This window comes from Anomalospiza imberbis, chromosome 33 (assembly GCF_031753505.1).
Source record: "Anomalospiza imberbis isolate Cuckoo-Finch-1a 21T00152 chromosome 33, ASM3175350v1, whole genome shotgun sequence".
NCBI lineage: Eukaryota > Metazoa > Chordata > Aves > Passeriformes > Viduidae > Anomalospiza > Anomalospiza imberbis.
Window position 1 is genome coordinate 1,063,165 of NC_089713.1, and position 15,356 is coordinate 1,078,520.

Below are 15,356 nucleotides of genomic sequence, written 5' to 3' on the forward strand. Positions count from 1 at the left end.
GGGCCTCATGGAACCAAGGGGACATTGTGACACTGCAGGACCTTGTGTAACCAAGGGGCCACTGTGACACTCTGGGGCTTCAAGGAATCTGGAAGGCTGTTGTGACACTGTGTGGCCTCATGGAAACAAGGAGTCCATTGGGACACTGAGGGGACTTGTGGAACCACAGAGAGCATTGTGACAGTGTGGGACCTCATGTAACCATGGGGCCTTTGTGACACCCTGGGGCCCCATGGAACCAAGGGGCCACTGTGAAACTGCGTCACCAAGGAGAGCATTGTGACACTGTGAAGCCCCATGGAACCAAGGAATCCATTGTCACATTTTGGGGCCCCATGGAACCAAGGAGACCAGTGTGACAGTGCAGGGCCTGGTGTAACCCAAGTGACATTGTAACACTGAGGGGACCCATGGAACCAAGGACATCTTTTGCAGATGACTCCAAGCTGGATGTGAGTGTTGATCTCTGGGAGCATAGGAGGGCTCAGCAGAGGGACCTGGATAGACTGGATCTAGGGCCCAAATCCAGCAAGGTGAGGTTTAACAAGTCCAAGTGCCCAGTCCTGCACTTTGGCCACAACAACCCCTGCAGAGCTACAGGCTGGGGACAGAGTGGCTGGACAGCAGCCAGGCAGAAAGGGACCTGCAGGGACTGATGGACAGCAGGCTGGACATGAGCCAGCCATGTGCCCAGGTGGCCAAGAAGGCCAATGGCTCCTGGCCTGGATTGAGAATGGTGTGGCCAGCAGGACCAGAGCTGCTGTGCCAGCACTGATCTGCCCCAGCTCTGCACACAGACATTGCTGCTGCAGCTCCAGAGAAGGCCACAAAAGGGCATCCCTGCAGAAAACTTTGCTGGGACATCCTTGAGTTCCTTTAAATCCACGAGAGCACAGCCCCTCATTGACACAGCCACAGGGAAGGTGGAGAGAAACAAAATGAGAAATGGCACAAACAATGACATTTATTTGTGGACAAAATTAAAATGTAAAACAAAGAAAAAGCACCTCCAGAATGAAATCAACAAGTAGCAAAGATGACTTTTATTACAAGTGATTTGCAGAAATTGGCCAGCAGTTTAATGTTTCTGAAACCATCCAGTCATCAGTGTCCACACTGCAGCCTTGAGCTCCTGGTTCCTCAGGCTGTAGATGAGGGGGTTCAGGGCTGGAGGCATCACTGAGTACAGAACTGACAGGGCCAGATCCAGGGATGGGGAGGACATGGAGGGGGGCTTCAGGTGAGCAAACACTGCACTGCTGACAAACAGAGAGACCACGGCCAGGTGAGGGAGGCAGGTGGAAAAGGCTTTGTGCCGTCCCTGCTCAGAGGGGATCCTCAGCACGGCCCTGAAGATCTGCACATAGGAGAAAACAATGAACACAAAACAACCAAATGCCAAACAGGCACTAACAGCAATGAGCCCAAGTTCCCTGAGGTGGGATTTGGAGCAGGAGAGCTTGAGGATCTGGGGGATTTCACAGAAGAACTGGCCCAGGGCATTGCCATGGCACAGGGGCAGGGAAAATGTATTGGCCATGTGCAGCAGTGAATAGAGAAAGCCACTGGCCCAGGCAGCTGCTGCCATGTGGGCACAAGCTCTGCTGCCCAGGAGGGTCCCGTAGTGCAGGGGTTTGCAGATGGACACGTAGCGGTCGTAGCACATGATGGTCAGGAGGAAATACTCTGCTGAGATGAAAAAGACAAAAAAAAAGAGCTGAGCAGCACATCCTGTGTAGGAGATGGTGCTGATGTCCCAGAGGGAATTGTGCATGGCTTTGGGGACAGTGGTGCAGATGGAGCCCAGGTCGCTGAGGGCCAGGTTGAGCAGGAAGAAGAACATGGGCGTGTGCAGGTGGTGGCCGCAGGCTACGGCACTGATGATGAGGCCGTTGCCCAGGAGGGCAGCCAGGGAGATGCCCAGGAAGAGGCAGAAGTGCAGGAGCTGCAGCTGCCGCGTGTCTGCCAGTGCCAGCAGGAGGAATTGGCTGATGGAGCTGCTGTTGGACATTGGCTGTGGCTGCACATGGGGACCTGTTCAGGCAGAAAGGACAGTGACAGTCAGGAGAGGCTGTTTGGAACCAAACCTGGCCCATCCCCTGTAGCCTTTTCTGCTGGGAGTCACCCACCTTTGTTCCTGCCCTGGGAAAACCTTCACCCAGGTGCCTGCCTGAGCCTGAGCTAAGCTACCCAGCCTGAGCTCCAGTTGTGCTTGCTGAATGTGCCAGGAGCAGCCAGGGTGCTCTAGAGGAGCCATCCCTGCCCCCTGCCCTGGGTTTGTGGCCATGTGGCAGAGGGACAAGGCTGGATATTCAAGATTTGTCAGGGGAATCACTCCTAATGCAGAAAGGGTTGGTAGCATCTGCACTCACACTTCTAAAGGAATTTCACTCTATTTCCTAAGGAAATAGATGGCATGAGTTTGTTTTAGAAATTGTTTTCCTACCCACACATCATTCCTGGCTCTCTGAGGTCAGAAATCCCCAGCATTCCTGCTGCACTCAGAGTTTGCCACTGAGAAATGTGAGAGGCAAAGGATTCCCTGTGGCTGAGGGCAGGTGAGGGGCTGGATGGGCTTGTTCCCAACTGCCCTGGCTTTGCACCTTTGGCTGGAATCAGAGCACAATCACACTCCCGGGTCACCCTGAGATAAACCAGACCCTGCCCAGAGCAGAGGGATCCCTGAATGTCTCACCCTCTCCAAAGGTCTCTGGGCAAGCTCTCAGCACCCCCTTGTGCCATGGACACTCACGGCTCCCTTGGCCAACCCAGCAGCATTTCCTCAGCTGTGGCAGCTCTGCACTTCCCCGTGGGACATTCAGGGAACTCCCAGAGGCTCTGGCACAGCTCTGCACCCAGGAGGGCAGCTCAGAGCTGGGAAGGGCACAGCAAGGAGATCCCTGGGTGTGCCCATGATGGGATCTCAGGGAGGGGCTCAGCTCATTCCCCTTTCCCATGGACTGCTTTGCCCACAGCCCCACAGGTCCCAGGGAAGCTTGGACACCCCATTCCCATGGACAGCCCTGCCTGGCAGGAATGCCAAGGGCAGTGCCTGACTCAGCTGCTGCAAAGGCCAGAGCCTCCCTGAGAGCACCAGAAAACACTGACAATATCAGGGGAGTGCAGAAACAGGAGAAGATGTTGTGGTGCTGTGCCTGAGAGGGCAGGGCAGAGACAGCCGGGCACTCAGGACAGTGTTCCCGTGCCCAGCTGTGCCCGGCACCTCCCACACACCAACAGTGCCCTCCTGCCCCAGCACTGCTCTGTTCAGCCCCCTCTGCTTCCCTGAGCATCTCCCTGGGCCTGGACATTCCCTCCTGAGAGGTGCCCTGTCCCTGCCAGCGCTCACAGAGCCCATCCCACCCTGTGTGCCCTCGGCCCGGCCCTACAGAAACCTGCCTGTGTGCAGGGCCCTGGCTGGGGCAGGGTCTGTGTGCAGCTGGGCGAGGGCAGCTCAGGAGAGCCCTGCTGGGCCCTGCAAAGGTGATGCTGCTGCTGTCCAGGGCTGAGGAGTGGCTGAAGGCCCTTTGGGAGGCTGCCAGCAGAGAGACTGACCACCCAAAGTCACAGTTCTGGAGTCTCTGTAAATGTTCAAACATTGCTCTGATGATCCTGTGTGTCCCTTTCAACTCAGAATGTTCTGTCATTCTGGGATTACAATTCCTGTTCTGCTTCTCTAATCCCCCTGTTGTTTATAGTCAAAAGAGAAAAATAAAATCCTTGTAATAGTGTTAGACCAATAAAGTAAAATCCAGACCTTTATTGGAACCTTCCAGGTGTCCCAGTGCGGATGGGGCAAACCCAATCCCTGATTTCAACAATTCATTAAGGTTGATTAATTAGGATATTTAACAGGAACATCCAATAGGAGATTCAGTTGCCCCAGTTACACACCCCTGGCTCAACCCATTGGAGTATGTCTAAGGACTTCTATGCCCCAGTTTTTGTTATCACTGCGCACATTCAAAAACCAAAATGTTCTTCTTCTAGGTCCTCTTCCTGATAATAAGACTATACAGAAATACAGGACTGTGTTTAGAAGGTCAGCTTATTGTTCTAAAATCTAAGAAAAAGATTAGGAAATGTACTAAAGTTAATTAAGGATCGCAGTTATAGAAGTATATAATAGAACTTTAATAGAGCCAATTAAGTGTTTAATAGAGTAAGGATTATAATTTTATAACTATTTAATAGTAATTTACAGACCTACAAATATATTAAAAATGTATAAAAGGAAAAATCTTTTTGTCTCATCCTTCTCCAAGCAGGAAATTGAAAACACTCTCAGGAAAGCTCCTGAGCTTTACAGCAATCCCAGGTTTACCTTCTATGGGAAGTGTCCTCCAGAGCTGTGCCCAGGCTGGTCTGGAGCTGGGAGCAGCCCTGCCCCAGCCAGCAGCTCTCAGCAGCAGCACCTGCCCTGCTCAGGGTGGATCCTTCCCCCCACAGCTTCTCTCCAGCGCTGGGAGCAGCTCCCCGGGCCGGCTGAGAGCTGTCCCTGGCAGGCAGCAGAGTCTCTGGCCCAGCACAGCGCCCTGGGCTGCAGGACCCTGCTCTGCAGGACAGCCCTGGGCACCCCTGGCTGCTCTGCACAAGAGATGATCAGAGAATGAACTCTCAGGGTCTGTGGGCATTGGGATGTTCCAGCTGTAGGAGATCACTCCAGGAGCTGCAGCTGCATTGTCCTGCAGCCAGAGGTTCCTGTGCCAAGGGCTGCCAGGGATTCTGCCCCAGGCACTTCTCAGCACCTTCCCAGCCCTGACTGATGGAAGCTCTCTGTGCCTCTGTGCTGTGCCCGGGCTGGCTGCAGGCAGTGCCCCAGCCCTGCTGGGCTGGGAGAAGAGCTGCTCATCCAGAGAAATGTGCTTTTGAAGCTCTCCTTGGTTACCAGGATCACCCTCTGTGCCAGGAGCCCGGCCCAGCTCAGCAGCACAGACACAGCACAAGGACTTTAATGACCCTCTGGGGCTTTGTGCTCAGGCCCTGAACATCAGGCCCTGAGAGGGAGCTGCAGAAACCTCTCCAGAACTCCAAGTCAGAATCCAACTCCAAAGTTTATTTGACTTTTAATGGGTCCCACTGAGGGACACGACTGAGAAAGTGTCCTCAGGCCCCAGGCAGAGCAGAGAACTGGAGGCACTGATGACAGGTGGGGACAAGGAGAAGCCAAGTCTTGGTGCCCTGGGGCACAGCAGGCTCTGTGCCACCAAGGGCTCTCAGGAGACACCTTGTCCTGATGCACTGGGGCCTCCTGGCACAGCCCCAGCCAGGCTGGGCACTGTCAGCCCCTTGTCCTGCCCTCACATCCCCCCCTCGCCCACATCCCAGTGGCCTCAAGGATCTGCTGGAAGGAGTCCCTGGGGAGCCTTGCTCAGGAATGGCCCTGGGGGCTCCTTCATGCTCCCAGGGACTGCAGGTTTTCCAAAGCACTTTGGCTTTGGCTTTTGCCTTGGAGTCCCTGAGAGCCTTGTGCAATCATGGCCTCCAATTATCTGCTGTAATTAGTCCCTGGAGAGGCTTTGTCAGGAACAACACTCAGTGGGGCTCATTAATGCTTCAAGGTACTTCAGTTCTTTTAAGGTACTTGGTGTTTCCCTTTTGATCCAGACTCTGTGAGAAAGATTGTGCAGTCACAGCCTGAAATTATCTTCTTTAATTAGCCCCCTGAGAGCTTTGTACTGACACTCAGTGGGGCTCATTGGTGCTTTGAGATACGCAAGGAGTTTAAGGTACTTTGGATTGTCCTTTTCACTCCGAGTCTCTGAGAAGTTTTTGTGCCATTCTGTCCTCCAGTTCTCTCCTCCAAGGAGTCCATGAGGAGCCTGCGTTGGGGATGGACCTCAGTAGCACCCATTAATGGATCGAGAAACTTTGGGGTTTTTTCTCTGACTTTGACTCCTGGACAGGTTTGTGCAATCTCCTCTCAGGCCCTGAGGTTCCAGGGCTCAGCTCCAAATGCACCACGGTTCTCATTAGGATCAAGCAAGTCCTGAGAAGCCATGGCTGTGCGTTGATTTCCCTCTGCTCTAATATAGTCCATTAAGAAGTTTTCCTTTTAGGTTATGGAGAAATATTTCAAAGAGCTTATAAGAAATAAGTATTCCTATTTTAAAGAGTGTCTTTATTACTGTTCTTTTTAGAGAAGAGCTGATTGCAGCATTCTGTGATTGATATTGATATAGGGCCGCTCCTAAGGAGGTCTGGCCAGGTCAGAGAAGTTTCACCTTGAGGTCTGACCCAGTGTGGACAACCTTGCCCCACATTCCCCAACCCCATGTGAGAAACAATTTTCACTTTCAATAATTTAAATGGTTTTATTAAGACCTTATCAAAATACAACAGACGAGTGAATAAAGTAAAGAATACAGCACCAGGAGCAAAGGATTCAATCACCATGTGCTCATCTACAAAATGGATGTTCTGTCTTTTATACCTCCAGCCCCTCCCAAAATCTTGTCAATCCACTCCTCCTTCGCTGTCCAGTGGTGGAGATCACTTTCTTACAGCTTGATTGGAGCTCAGGCGCTGCCATAGCAACAAGCCGACCCTCCCAAATGCCCTGACTACTTAGGGCATCCCATGATAACAATGCAAGGGGTAAGGGAAAGATAACTATACACCTACACAACTTCTTTTAACATCTACTTAATATTCACCCCTTAATTGTGAGAGTCAACCATAGGATTACTCATCTATAACAAACCCCCCTTTTCTTTTTCTATATGTCATTATGCTTGAACAATTAAGTAAGAAATTTTTTTATTGAAAGAGTCATACTAGCATCTGTTGATGTGGGCAAGGACAGTGGGAACAGGAGAAAAATCTCAGGTTTTCCTTAGACACACTTATTTGGAATGGACAGAAGGGCCTAACAGAGGTCCAGGATGGCTTTGACTCCCATCTATCATGCCTATGTGGTTGCTACCCATAGTCAGTGTGTCTTAGGGGTCCAGAGGCCAGCTCGGTCTCGCCCTCCAGTCCCTGTTGTATTCAAAGACAGTTGGGGAATGACAGTGGTCCAATATGGCCTTTTGTCCCTACATTACCATGCTTACGGGGTTGCTACCCACAGCAGAGCTATGGAGTCTTCTTGGAAGTGAACAAAGGGGTCTTGCCCTCTATCCTTTGTCTTATTTTCTTAAAGAAGATGTCCCATTACCTTTTACAGTCCCTTGTGTACTTCCCCTCAACAGATGCTTGCAATTCTCACCCATTAAAACAGGAAGACAGTTCTCAAACTGGTTGGTGGAAGCTTGACTTTAGGCGTCTTGGTGTTTTTCTGGTTGTCTTTCAGTCTCTGCTTGAGATTCAGTCTCGTTTCACCTGGTCTGGATGTTATATGTCGTCCATTCTTTGTGTTTTTCCTGCTGGGCCTTTAACTCTGTTGGCATGAGTCCATCTGTTGGCATGAGTCCATCCCCACTCTGCAGTTCACATGGCTGATTCAGTGGTGAGCAGTTCCTGAAAGGGACCTTCCCATTGAGGAGTTAAAGGCTGATCCCTCCATGACTTGATCATCACCCAGTCCCCAGGATTAATATTATGGATTCTGAAATCCAGGGTGGCTGTTTGAGGAATTGCCCCTCTATGTCTTAGCCCTTCTAAGATTTCTGCTATAGACATAACATATTTTTTGGCATTGGCTTCCCCTTCCTCATAGGTGGCAACCCTCTGGGGTGAGGTCAAAAAGGGTAACTCAAACGTCATTTCATAGGTGACACCCCCAGATCTGACTGGGGTTGAGTTCTAAGTCTTAATAAGGACAAAGGGAGACATTTCATCCATTACATTTGGGTTTCAATCATTAGCTTATCTAGAGCTCTTTTAAGAGTTTGATTCATCCTCTCAATGTGACTAGAACTCTGTGGATGCCATGGAGTGTGTAATTCCCATTTACTCCCAGGGTTTGAACAACTTTTTGCAGTATTTTAGAGGTGAAATGAGCTCCTTGGTGTCACAATCCGCTTGTGCGGGGTGTCGTGATGGTTCTTTTCATCAATCCAAAAAGTGCAAAAAGGCAAACAACAAGGGACTATTAGTTAATCACAACAAATGCACCTTTATTAGGGGCCAAAACAGTAAGTGCAATAGTGGGGATCTGAAAGGAGATAAAAGGATAGAGAGAGAGAGAGAGAAAAAAGAGGGGGATGGGAATAGCTACCAACACAGGCGAGATCCTCACTGGTCCAGACGATGGGGATCCGTCTGATCGTGTCGGGGAAGTCTTCAAAGTTCTGGTCAACTCAGGGGTCCAGTTATACTCCATGGAGGAAAAAAGGGGGGAACATGCAGGACAATGAAAGTCCGTTGCAATTGCTGCAGGAGAACAAGTGAGTCCACTGAAACCACCAAAGCAGGAAAACACAATGAAGAATAAGTCCATTGGAATTACTGAAGAAGAACAGGTCATGTCATTAGTGGTTTCCCCACTCCCTGTGGGAGGGGTCTCAGTCTCAGTCCTTGGGAGGAGGGTTTTCAATCTCCGTCCGACTGTCACAGTGGTAATGGGGCAGATGAGAGGTCTTCAGTGAGAGACCACTAGGGTCACCCCAAAAGTTCATTTGGCTTCAGGAGGAGAGTGGGCAAATATGCAGTAGGCCGTTCCTTGCTGTGTTCATGCCAGGTCCTTGCCAAGTCCTTGCCAGGCCTGGTTCGGAACAGCTAACGTAACAGTGCAGCAACTGCACCTGCACTGCTGCTCTCTCCAAGCCGTTACTGTATTGGGGGAAGGGGTTTCTCCTCGTGGCAATTGGTGGGCAAAAGTGGGGGTTCAGACGGCCTCTTACACTTCGTCTGAATCAATCCTGTTCACCATCCCATATTGGGGAATGATTGATTCTGGAAGTGTTTTACTCACAACATTGGCTCTCCACTTCCCTTTGTTATCTTTCTTGGCTCCTGTTTTGAAGAATTCTTTCTCTTCTGTCTCACTGAATACAGGGACTTCTTCCATTTCTCTCATGGGGGTTAATGCTGTCATTAGGTTTTCTGTCCCTGATTCGGCTGCATTCTTAGCATCTAAATCTGCTAAATGGTTCCCTGGTGCTTCTTGAGTCACTCCTTTTTTATGTCCTTTAACATATACTGCTGCCACTTCTTCTGGTCATTGTAAGGTTTCTAACACTTCTAAAAGAAATTTTTAGTTCCTTTCCCCTTGAATTTAATAGCCCACTCTTTTCCCAAATTTTTCCAAAGGTATGCAGTACTCCAAAAGCATATTTTGAGTCTGTATGTATTGTTTCTCTTTTCTGTGTGAATATTTCCAGAGCTCACTTTAGGGCATACAACTCACATGCTTGGGCTGACCAGTTGGAAGGTAACTTTCCTTTTTCTAGGGCCACTAACTCTTCATCTGCTATAGCCTACCCCAATACCCTGTGCCCTGGATTACCCGTGAAAATCCATCGATGTACAATCGTTTCCCACCTTGGAGTGGTTGATCTGTTAGGTCCTCTCTTACTTTAGTTTGATAGTTTATAACCTCTAGGCAATTATGTATTAATTCCTCACCTGGTTTTCCATCTAAAACTGGGCAGGGTTGAGTTGGCTACTCACGACTAGCTCTAAACCATTATCTATTAAGATGGCTTCATATTTTAGTACTTGGGAATCAGTGAGCCATTTCTCAGCCTTTTAGCTGAGGATACTCCTTACTGAGTGTGGGGTATATATTTTCAGTTTTCCCCCAAAGGTTAATTTTTTGCTTTCTTCTACGAGTGGGGCGCTCGCTGCCACCGCCTGAATGCAGGTTGGCCACCCCCAGCTGACAGGGTCTTGCAGTTTTGATAAACAGGCCACTGGTTTCCTAGATCCTCCCCAGTCCTGGGCTAACCCTCCATGTGCTGCCTCTTTTTCTATATCCACAAACAGATAGAAGGGTTTGTCTAAGGCAGGAAGACTCAGTGCTGCTGCACTGACTAATGTTTGCTTTAAAGCTTCAAAATTTGCTTCTTGTCTTCTTCCCACCTAATCTCTTCACGTCAGGATGCCGGCCAAGAGAGGTCCTGGAAGCTGAGGCAGCTGATTTTAAGCTTGTGCAGGTGCCTACAGGCCAAGGCCAACGGTGTTCCCTCAGGATACAGCAGTCCTGAGGGGTCTCCCTCATTCAAAGAAATCGGCAGACAAATGCATTGTCAGCCAAAAGCCCTTTTATTGACCTGGCAGGAGGGCAGGGGTCTGCACCCCACTAAAGTGTTTCTCTGCCACATATAAATTTCAGTGGGTTGATGTAGGAGTTTATTGGGGTTTCCCAATATTCCGACAGAGACCTGCCCGGGCTTGCCTTGCTGCTGAGTCCAATGGCGGCAGCTGGGATGTTTCCTCCCCAGTGACACCCTTGGGTTACTCAGAGGCTGCGAGCGATATTCCTCAGTGGAGACGCTTCAGGCGATGGTGAAGAAAGGAGGCACTTCTGCTAGAGCTTGATCCAGAGTCTTTATTTCAGCTACAGAGTTGTGGACCTGGTGGCAGCTCCAACAGAAGGCCCGGCCACGTGGCTGGATTGTCCTTTTAACCCGGGGGTAAGGGGAGGGGCAGGGACAGGTAGCCACCAACCAGGTGAGGGGGAGGGGTGCCAGGGGAGAAGGGGCACTTAGGTCTACCAATAGCCACAGGGGGCAGGGGGTATCTTTCAAATCTGCCAATCACTCGACCCCCTGGACCCCCTGTCTCACAGCCAGGGCTCATGGGGGTTGGGGCGGGGGGAGAGGGTTACCTTTGGGAGGGAGGAGACACACCGCAAGTGGATCAGACAGCCCCACGCCAGGCAGCGTTTTCTCCTCTGAGAGCTCCTCCGAGCTGAGCGAGCTGGTGAAGCCTGCGGAGCAAATGAGACCCGGGAGTGAGGGAAAGGCTGGCTGGGAAGGAGTCAGATAAACCCGTGTGGGCATTTCCCTTTCCAAGGGGCTCCTGGGCAGACAAAGGGGACAAGAAGGAGGCCCCACCTCATGACATTCCCTTTTTTCCTTCAGGAGCTCTATTGCAGTCACTGCATACAAGAGTTGACTTGATCCCCTTGATGCCAGGGAGCGCCAAGAGCTTGAACCTCGCTGGAGTCCAGCCCTGCCTGCCTATCACTGAGCAGAGGGAAAAGATGAAGAAACTGGGCAGGGCTTGAGCCAAATTGGCATTTTGCCACTTCTGATTTCCTCCCAGCTTTTGCAGCAGGGCGACAACCCCATGGCTGCAAACCACTCCCTTTTGCAAGGCAGACGTGGACCTCGCTGGTAGCTCAGGGCTCTTGAAGGGGCTGCTGCAGTTGGCAACAGGAGCTGTTGTTGAACTTTTCACATTGCTTAACCCCCCCTGCCAAATGCCATCAAGTGGCTGAGGAAGGACACAAAAAGATTAGCCTGGAGGAAGGGAGGCCAAAACCTTGGAAAAGGATGAAAGAAATGCTGTGATCGTGACGATGACAAAAAAAAAAAAAAATTTTTTTTTGACAGCAAATGAGCACCCGCCGCCCTCCAGCCCTCCCAAGACTGGCAGGCCGAGCGGAGCCGTTTCCATGGCATGAGGTGCTGGCAGCCTGCGGAGAGAAACCAGAGAGCCACGGTCAGTCACAGAAGGCTCCTGTCCCCCTGTCCCACCATGGCCTGGCCCCGGGCCAGGCTGCTGGCTGTGCTCAGAGCCCAAACCTCCCGAGCCATTCTCTGTTTCGAGAGAAGGGCAGCGTGGCAGGCCATGTTCCACCTCCTCTGCTTAAGCACAGCACAGCAGCCTCCTCAGCAGCTGTAAGGGCAGGATGCCCGTGTGCCCGCTGCCCTCTGCCCGAAGCCCTTCTGCCAGCCCAGCTGTGGAGCCGGGTGCCCACCTCTGGAGACCTGCTGCCAGGAGAGGAGCCGATTCCGCACGAGGTCCTCGTCCTTCTTGAAGGGGATGTCCCCGCAGACCGTGGCCCCTGGGGTAGCGCTGGCACTGGAGGTGCTCCAGGGACGGTGCAGGCGCTTCCCCGTCCGGTCCGGGCACCAGGTGTAATCTTCCTGGGAAAACAAAGAACAATTGCATGAAATCAATTCTAAACAAGACCTGGAAACAAGAAGCTACAAAGCCTGTCACCGTTTCACGGGCCTGAGGAGGGTCTGACCACTCCATGTGAGAATTAAACCTGTCCATGGGTGGGGAAAAACCCCACCTTTCCTGCCCTTAAACGCACCCCTTCCTCAAGGGCCTAAAAAGCAGATCAGCTGGGGCATGGCTTCAGAACCCGTCCCCCTCTGCTTCCCCCATCCACATGGATGGATGCTTTGTCAGGCTGGCTGCCCCCGCCCCAGCCCATGCCAGGCTGGCTGGCAGAAGCTGTCAGCAAGGCCAGGAGCCGGCTCCCCTTCCACAACACCCGTCCCCTCTCCCACCAAAAAGCAGCTTGGCGGCCGGGGGAAAAATTAATATTCCCCAGGGCCACCAAGCGGGGAACCTACGGCGCGTGGCCAGCCCGAGCCCTGCCATGCCTGGAAGCTCGAGCATCCCCCCGCCCCTGCGCCAGCTGGGGACTCATCTTGATTTCATCGGGGCGCAGAGCGTGTCCTCCAGGAAGGGGCCGCAGCCAAAGCCACTCGGCTTTGCCCCGCCAGCGGCCAGCTCGAGGATGGTGTTCCCAGCTCCATGTGGTGCTCCAGAAGAACATGCCAGCTGTGCCTCGGCTTGCGGGCTCATCTCGATGCCATTGAGCTGCAGGGGGATGTTTCCCCTGTTCCAGTCCGTGGCACCTTCACTGCACTGCCACCACTTCTCCAATGGGACGGGGAGCACTGAGACGCTCCCTCCACAACTCGCTGGGGACCAGCGGAAGCATCTCCTTGGCTGCGCTCTCTCCTCCGGGCCGCAGCCACAGGGAAATGCTCCGGGGTTTTCTTGGAGTGCCACGAGACGTGTGCAGCGGGTACTTGCTGGGCTCCTGGATCCTACTGAGCAGAGGGATGGATCTCTGCTGTCTCCTGGGCCAGGCAGGGCTCCTGCAGCCAAGAATGCTCAAAAAGGTCTTCCAGTGATGGCCTGTCTGCGGGCTCCATGGATAAACACCACCTGATGAGGTGCTGGCACTCTGCAGAGAAACCAGAAACCGCCACTCAGCGGGACAAGGCTCCTGTCCGTGCTCTCCCACATTCCACGGTGCCCAGGCCACACTAGGAGTGCTCGGAGCTGCAGCCAAAAGCTTCCCATCGATCCTCCCTTCCGGAGGAGAGCAGCACAGAGGCACACGTGCCACCTCCTCCAGCTAACCCAGGAGATCAACCTCCTCACTAGCTGCTGGAGCGGGACGCTTCTGTGCCAGCTGCCCCCTCCCAACCCCGCTCTTCCTCCCGAGCCTTGAAGGCGCATCCTCACCTTGAGACACCCGGGGTGGGAAGAAGAGCTGGCCCCGGACGATGTCCCTGTTTGTATGGAAAGGAAGGTCCCCGCAGACCAGGTCATAAAGCAGGATGCCCAGGGACCAGATGGTGGCTGGCTGGCCATGGTAGCAGCCAAAGAGGATCCACTCCGGTGGGCAGTACTCCGGCGTTCCTATGGGACAAGGGCACAGCTCATCAGGCCCATGCTGCTCCCTCCCTCCCTCCCTCCCAGCCAGCTCCTGTCCCACAACAGCCAGCCCCTGCCCCACCGAAAAGCAACTTGGCTGCAGCCGGCTGAAGAAGGATTCCCCCTCCCTCCCTGCCTCCCTCTTCCCCCTCTGCCAGCAAAGGGGGGAACCTCCGCTGCCCGGTTGTGCCCCGGCTTTGGGCTCACCTGACATCTGGGTGTAGAACGTGTCCTGGAGGATCGTGCCGCAGCTGAAGTCGATGAGCTTGGCCTCGCCCGTGGCCAGGTCGACGAGGACGTTCTCGGCCTTGATGTCGCGGTGCAGGACGCCGCGGCTGGTGCAGTGCCGCACGGCCTCCAGCACCTGGCGGAACAGCCCCCGCGCCACGGGCTCCGTCAGGAACCCCTGCTCGGCCAGGAAGTCCCAGAGGTCCTGACAGCGCTGCGGACGCTCCATGACCAGCGCGAAGCCGTCGGGCAGCTCGAACCAGTCCAGGAGCCGCACGACGCCGCGGAAGCCAGGGCACGACACCATCCACAGCAGCACCAGCTCCATGGGCACAAGGGCGCCGTTGTGCTGCGGGGGGACCGCGATGCCCTCAGCGGGGCCGATGCTGCGCCGCACCTTGGGCACCACCTGCCCGGCCCCAGCGCCGCTGGCCATTGCCCGGTCCGGGACGCTGCGCGGCCCCCGCTCACTCCCCGCTCGCTGCCCTCGCAGCGTTCCGGCTGCCACCCTGCCGGGCTTCGCCTCAGCCCCGCCCGGCACGCCCCGCCGGCTTCTCCCGCTGGCCCCGCTCACTCACCAGCCGCGCCCACTCCGAGATGCCATCGCGGCGCACTCGCTTGATGGCCACCTGCAAGCCAAGGCGAGCGCCGGGCTGAGCTCCCTGCCCGCCGCTCGCCGCCCGCCGCCCCCTCCGCTCCGGCCCCGTCTCTTACCGGGGCGCCGTCGGCGAGCCGGGTCCCGGAGTAAACGCTGCCGCAGCCGCCGCTCCCCAGCAGCGGGCCCTCCCGGTAGAGCTGCTCCAGGGCAGGCTTCTCCGCCCGTGCGGGCGGCACCGCGCTCCCGCTCTTCTGCCCCGGGAACCCGACCGCCCGGCGCGCTGCTGCTTGCCGAGCCGCCCCGGGCTGCGGCGGCTCGGGGCCGGCGGCTAAGCCGAGCAGCGGCGGAGCTCGGAGCGGGGAAGCTGCCTGCGATGCTGTCGGGGCCGGGGCGGGCGCGGGGCGGCAGCGGGGCGGCTGCGGGCGGAACCGCGGGAGGGGCTTGGTTCGGGGCCGGGGCCCCAGCCAGGGCCAGCCCAGAGCCCGCGCCAGGTGGAGCCAAAAGACCGCGCTGCTCCGCCAGCACCAGAGCAAGAGGCACTTCCAGAAGTGCCACAGCCAGTATGGAGAGAGCCCGGCCGAGGCGGCTCCACGGCGGGACGGGCAGGGGCGGGCACGGGGCGGCCCCGCCGAGCGGCGCCTTGCGGGACGCGGCATGAGCCGGGCTGGGAGAGGCAGAACACGGACGGGACGGGACGGGAATAGAGTGAGTGTGAGAGGGAGAAGGGGATGGGGAGCGAGTGGAAAGTCGAGCGGAAAACCGATCGAGAGAAGCGCTGCTGCTGCTGCTGCTGCTGCTGCTGCTGCTGCTGCTGCGGAACCGCCGGAGCTCGCGAACGTTCCTCCGTTGCCTCCGTGAACCCAACGGAGGAGCCGCCGCGCGCCCCGAGGAACGAAAGAGAGAAACTAACAAATAAAACCCCAAAGTAATTCCTATTCGAGAAGTAACCAAATCAAACAATGTAGCAATAAAGAAGCGTGTTGGCTTGTGGCTTCTTTCTTCTTTGGCTGAG

At 54.5% G+C, this 15,356-nt stretch overlaps 4 protein-coding genes across 4 annotated transcripts in view; 1 reads left to right on the forward strand and 3 right to left on the reverse strand.

The window, feature by feature from the left end:
• The window catches only part of LOC137463965 (zinc finger protein 208-like), a 1,270,300-nt gene that overhangs the window by 970,924 nt on the left and 284,020 nt on the right, over positions 1-15,356 (reverse strand). The gene's annotated exons all lie outside the window — the stretch shown is intronic.
• LOC137463966 (zinc finger protein 271-like) overlaps positions 1-15,356 on the forward strand; it is a 1,077,684-nt gene that overhangs the window by 769,866 nt on the left and 292,462 nt on the right. The gene's annotated exons all lie outside the window — the stretch shown is intronic.
• LOC137463972 (olfactory receptor 14J1-like) lies at positions 918-1,666 on the reverse strand. The gene has a single exon (XM_068175314.1). It carries the CDS (start codon positions 1,664-1,666, stop codon positions 1,079-1,081), a length of 588 nt encoding a protein of 195 aa, XP_068031415.1. The 3' UTR covers positions 918-1,078.
• LOC137463992 (serine/threonine-protein kinase pim-1-like) lies at positions 12,849-15,000 on the reverse strand. The gene is made up of 5 exons (XM_068175327.1): positions 14,461-15,000; positions 14,325-14,375; positions 13,726-14,095; positions 13,327-13,503; positions 12,849-13,042 (listed from the first exon to the last, which is right to left on the reverse strand). The coding sequence occupies exons 1-5, from the start codon at positions 14,998-15,000 to the stop codon at positions 12,903-12,905; spliced, it is 1,278 nt and encodes a 425-aa protein (XP_068031428.1). The 3' UTR covers positions 12,849-12,902.

Bases quoted from the DNA above. Each gene is read 5' to 3' on its own strand.
- LOC137463972 (XM_068175314.1), bottom strand. From the start codon at position 1,666: ATGTGCTACGACCGCTACGTGTCCATCTGCAAACCCCTGCACTACGGG.
- LOC137463992 (XM_068175327.1), bottom strand. From the start codon at position 15,000: ATGCCGCGTCCCGCAAGGCGCCGCTCGGCGGGGCCGCCCCGTGCCCGC. The intron at 14,376-14,460 runs GTAAGAGACGGG...CTTGGCTTGCAG, and splicing joins GGCTCGCCGACGGCGCCCCG to GTGGCCATCAAGCGAGTGCG. The intron at 14,096-14,324 runs GTGAGTGAGCGG...GTCCCCCCGCAG, and splicing joins TCTCGGAGTGGGCGCGGCTG to CACAACGGCGCCCTTGTGCC.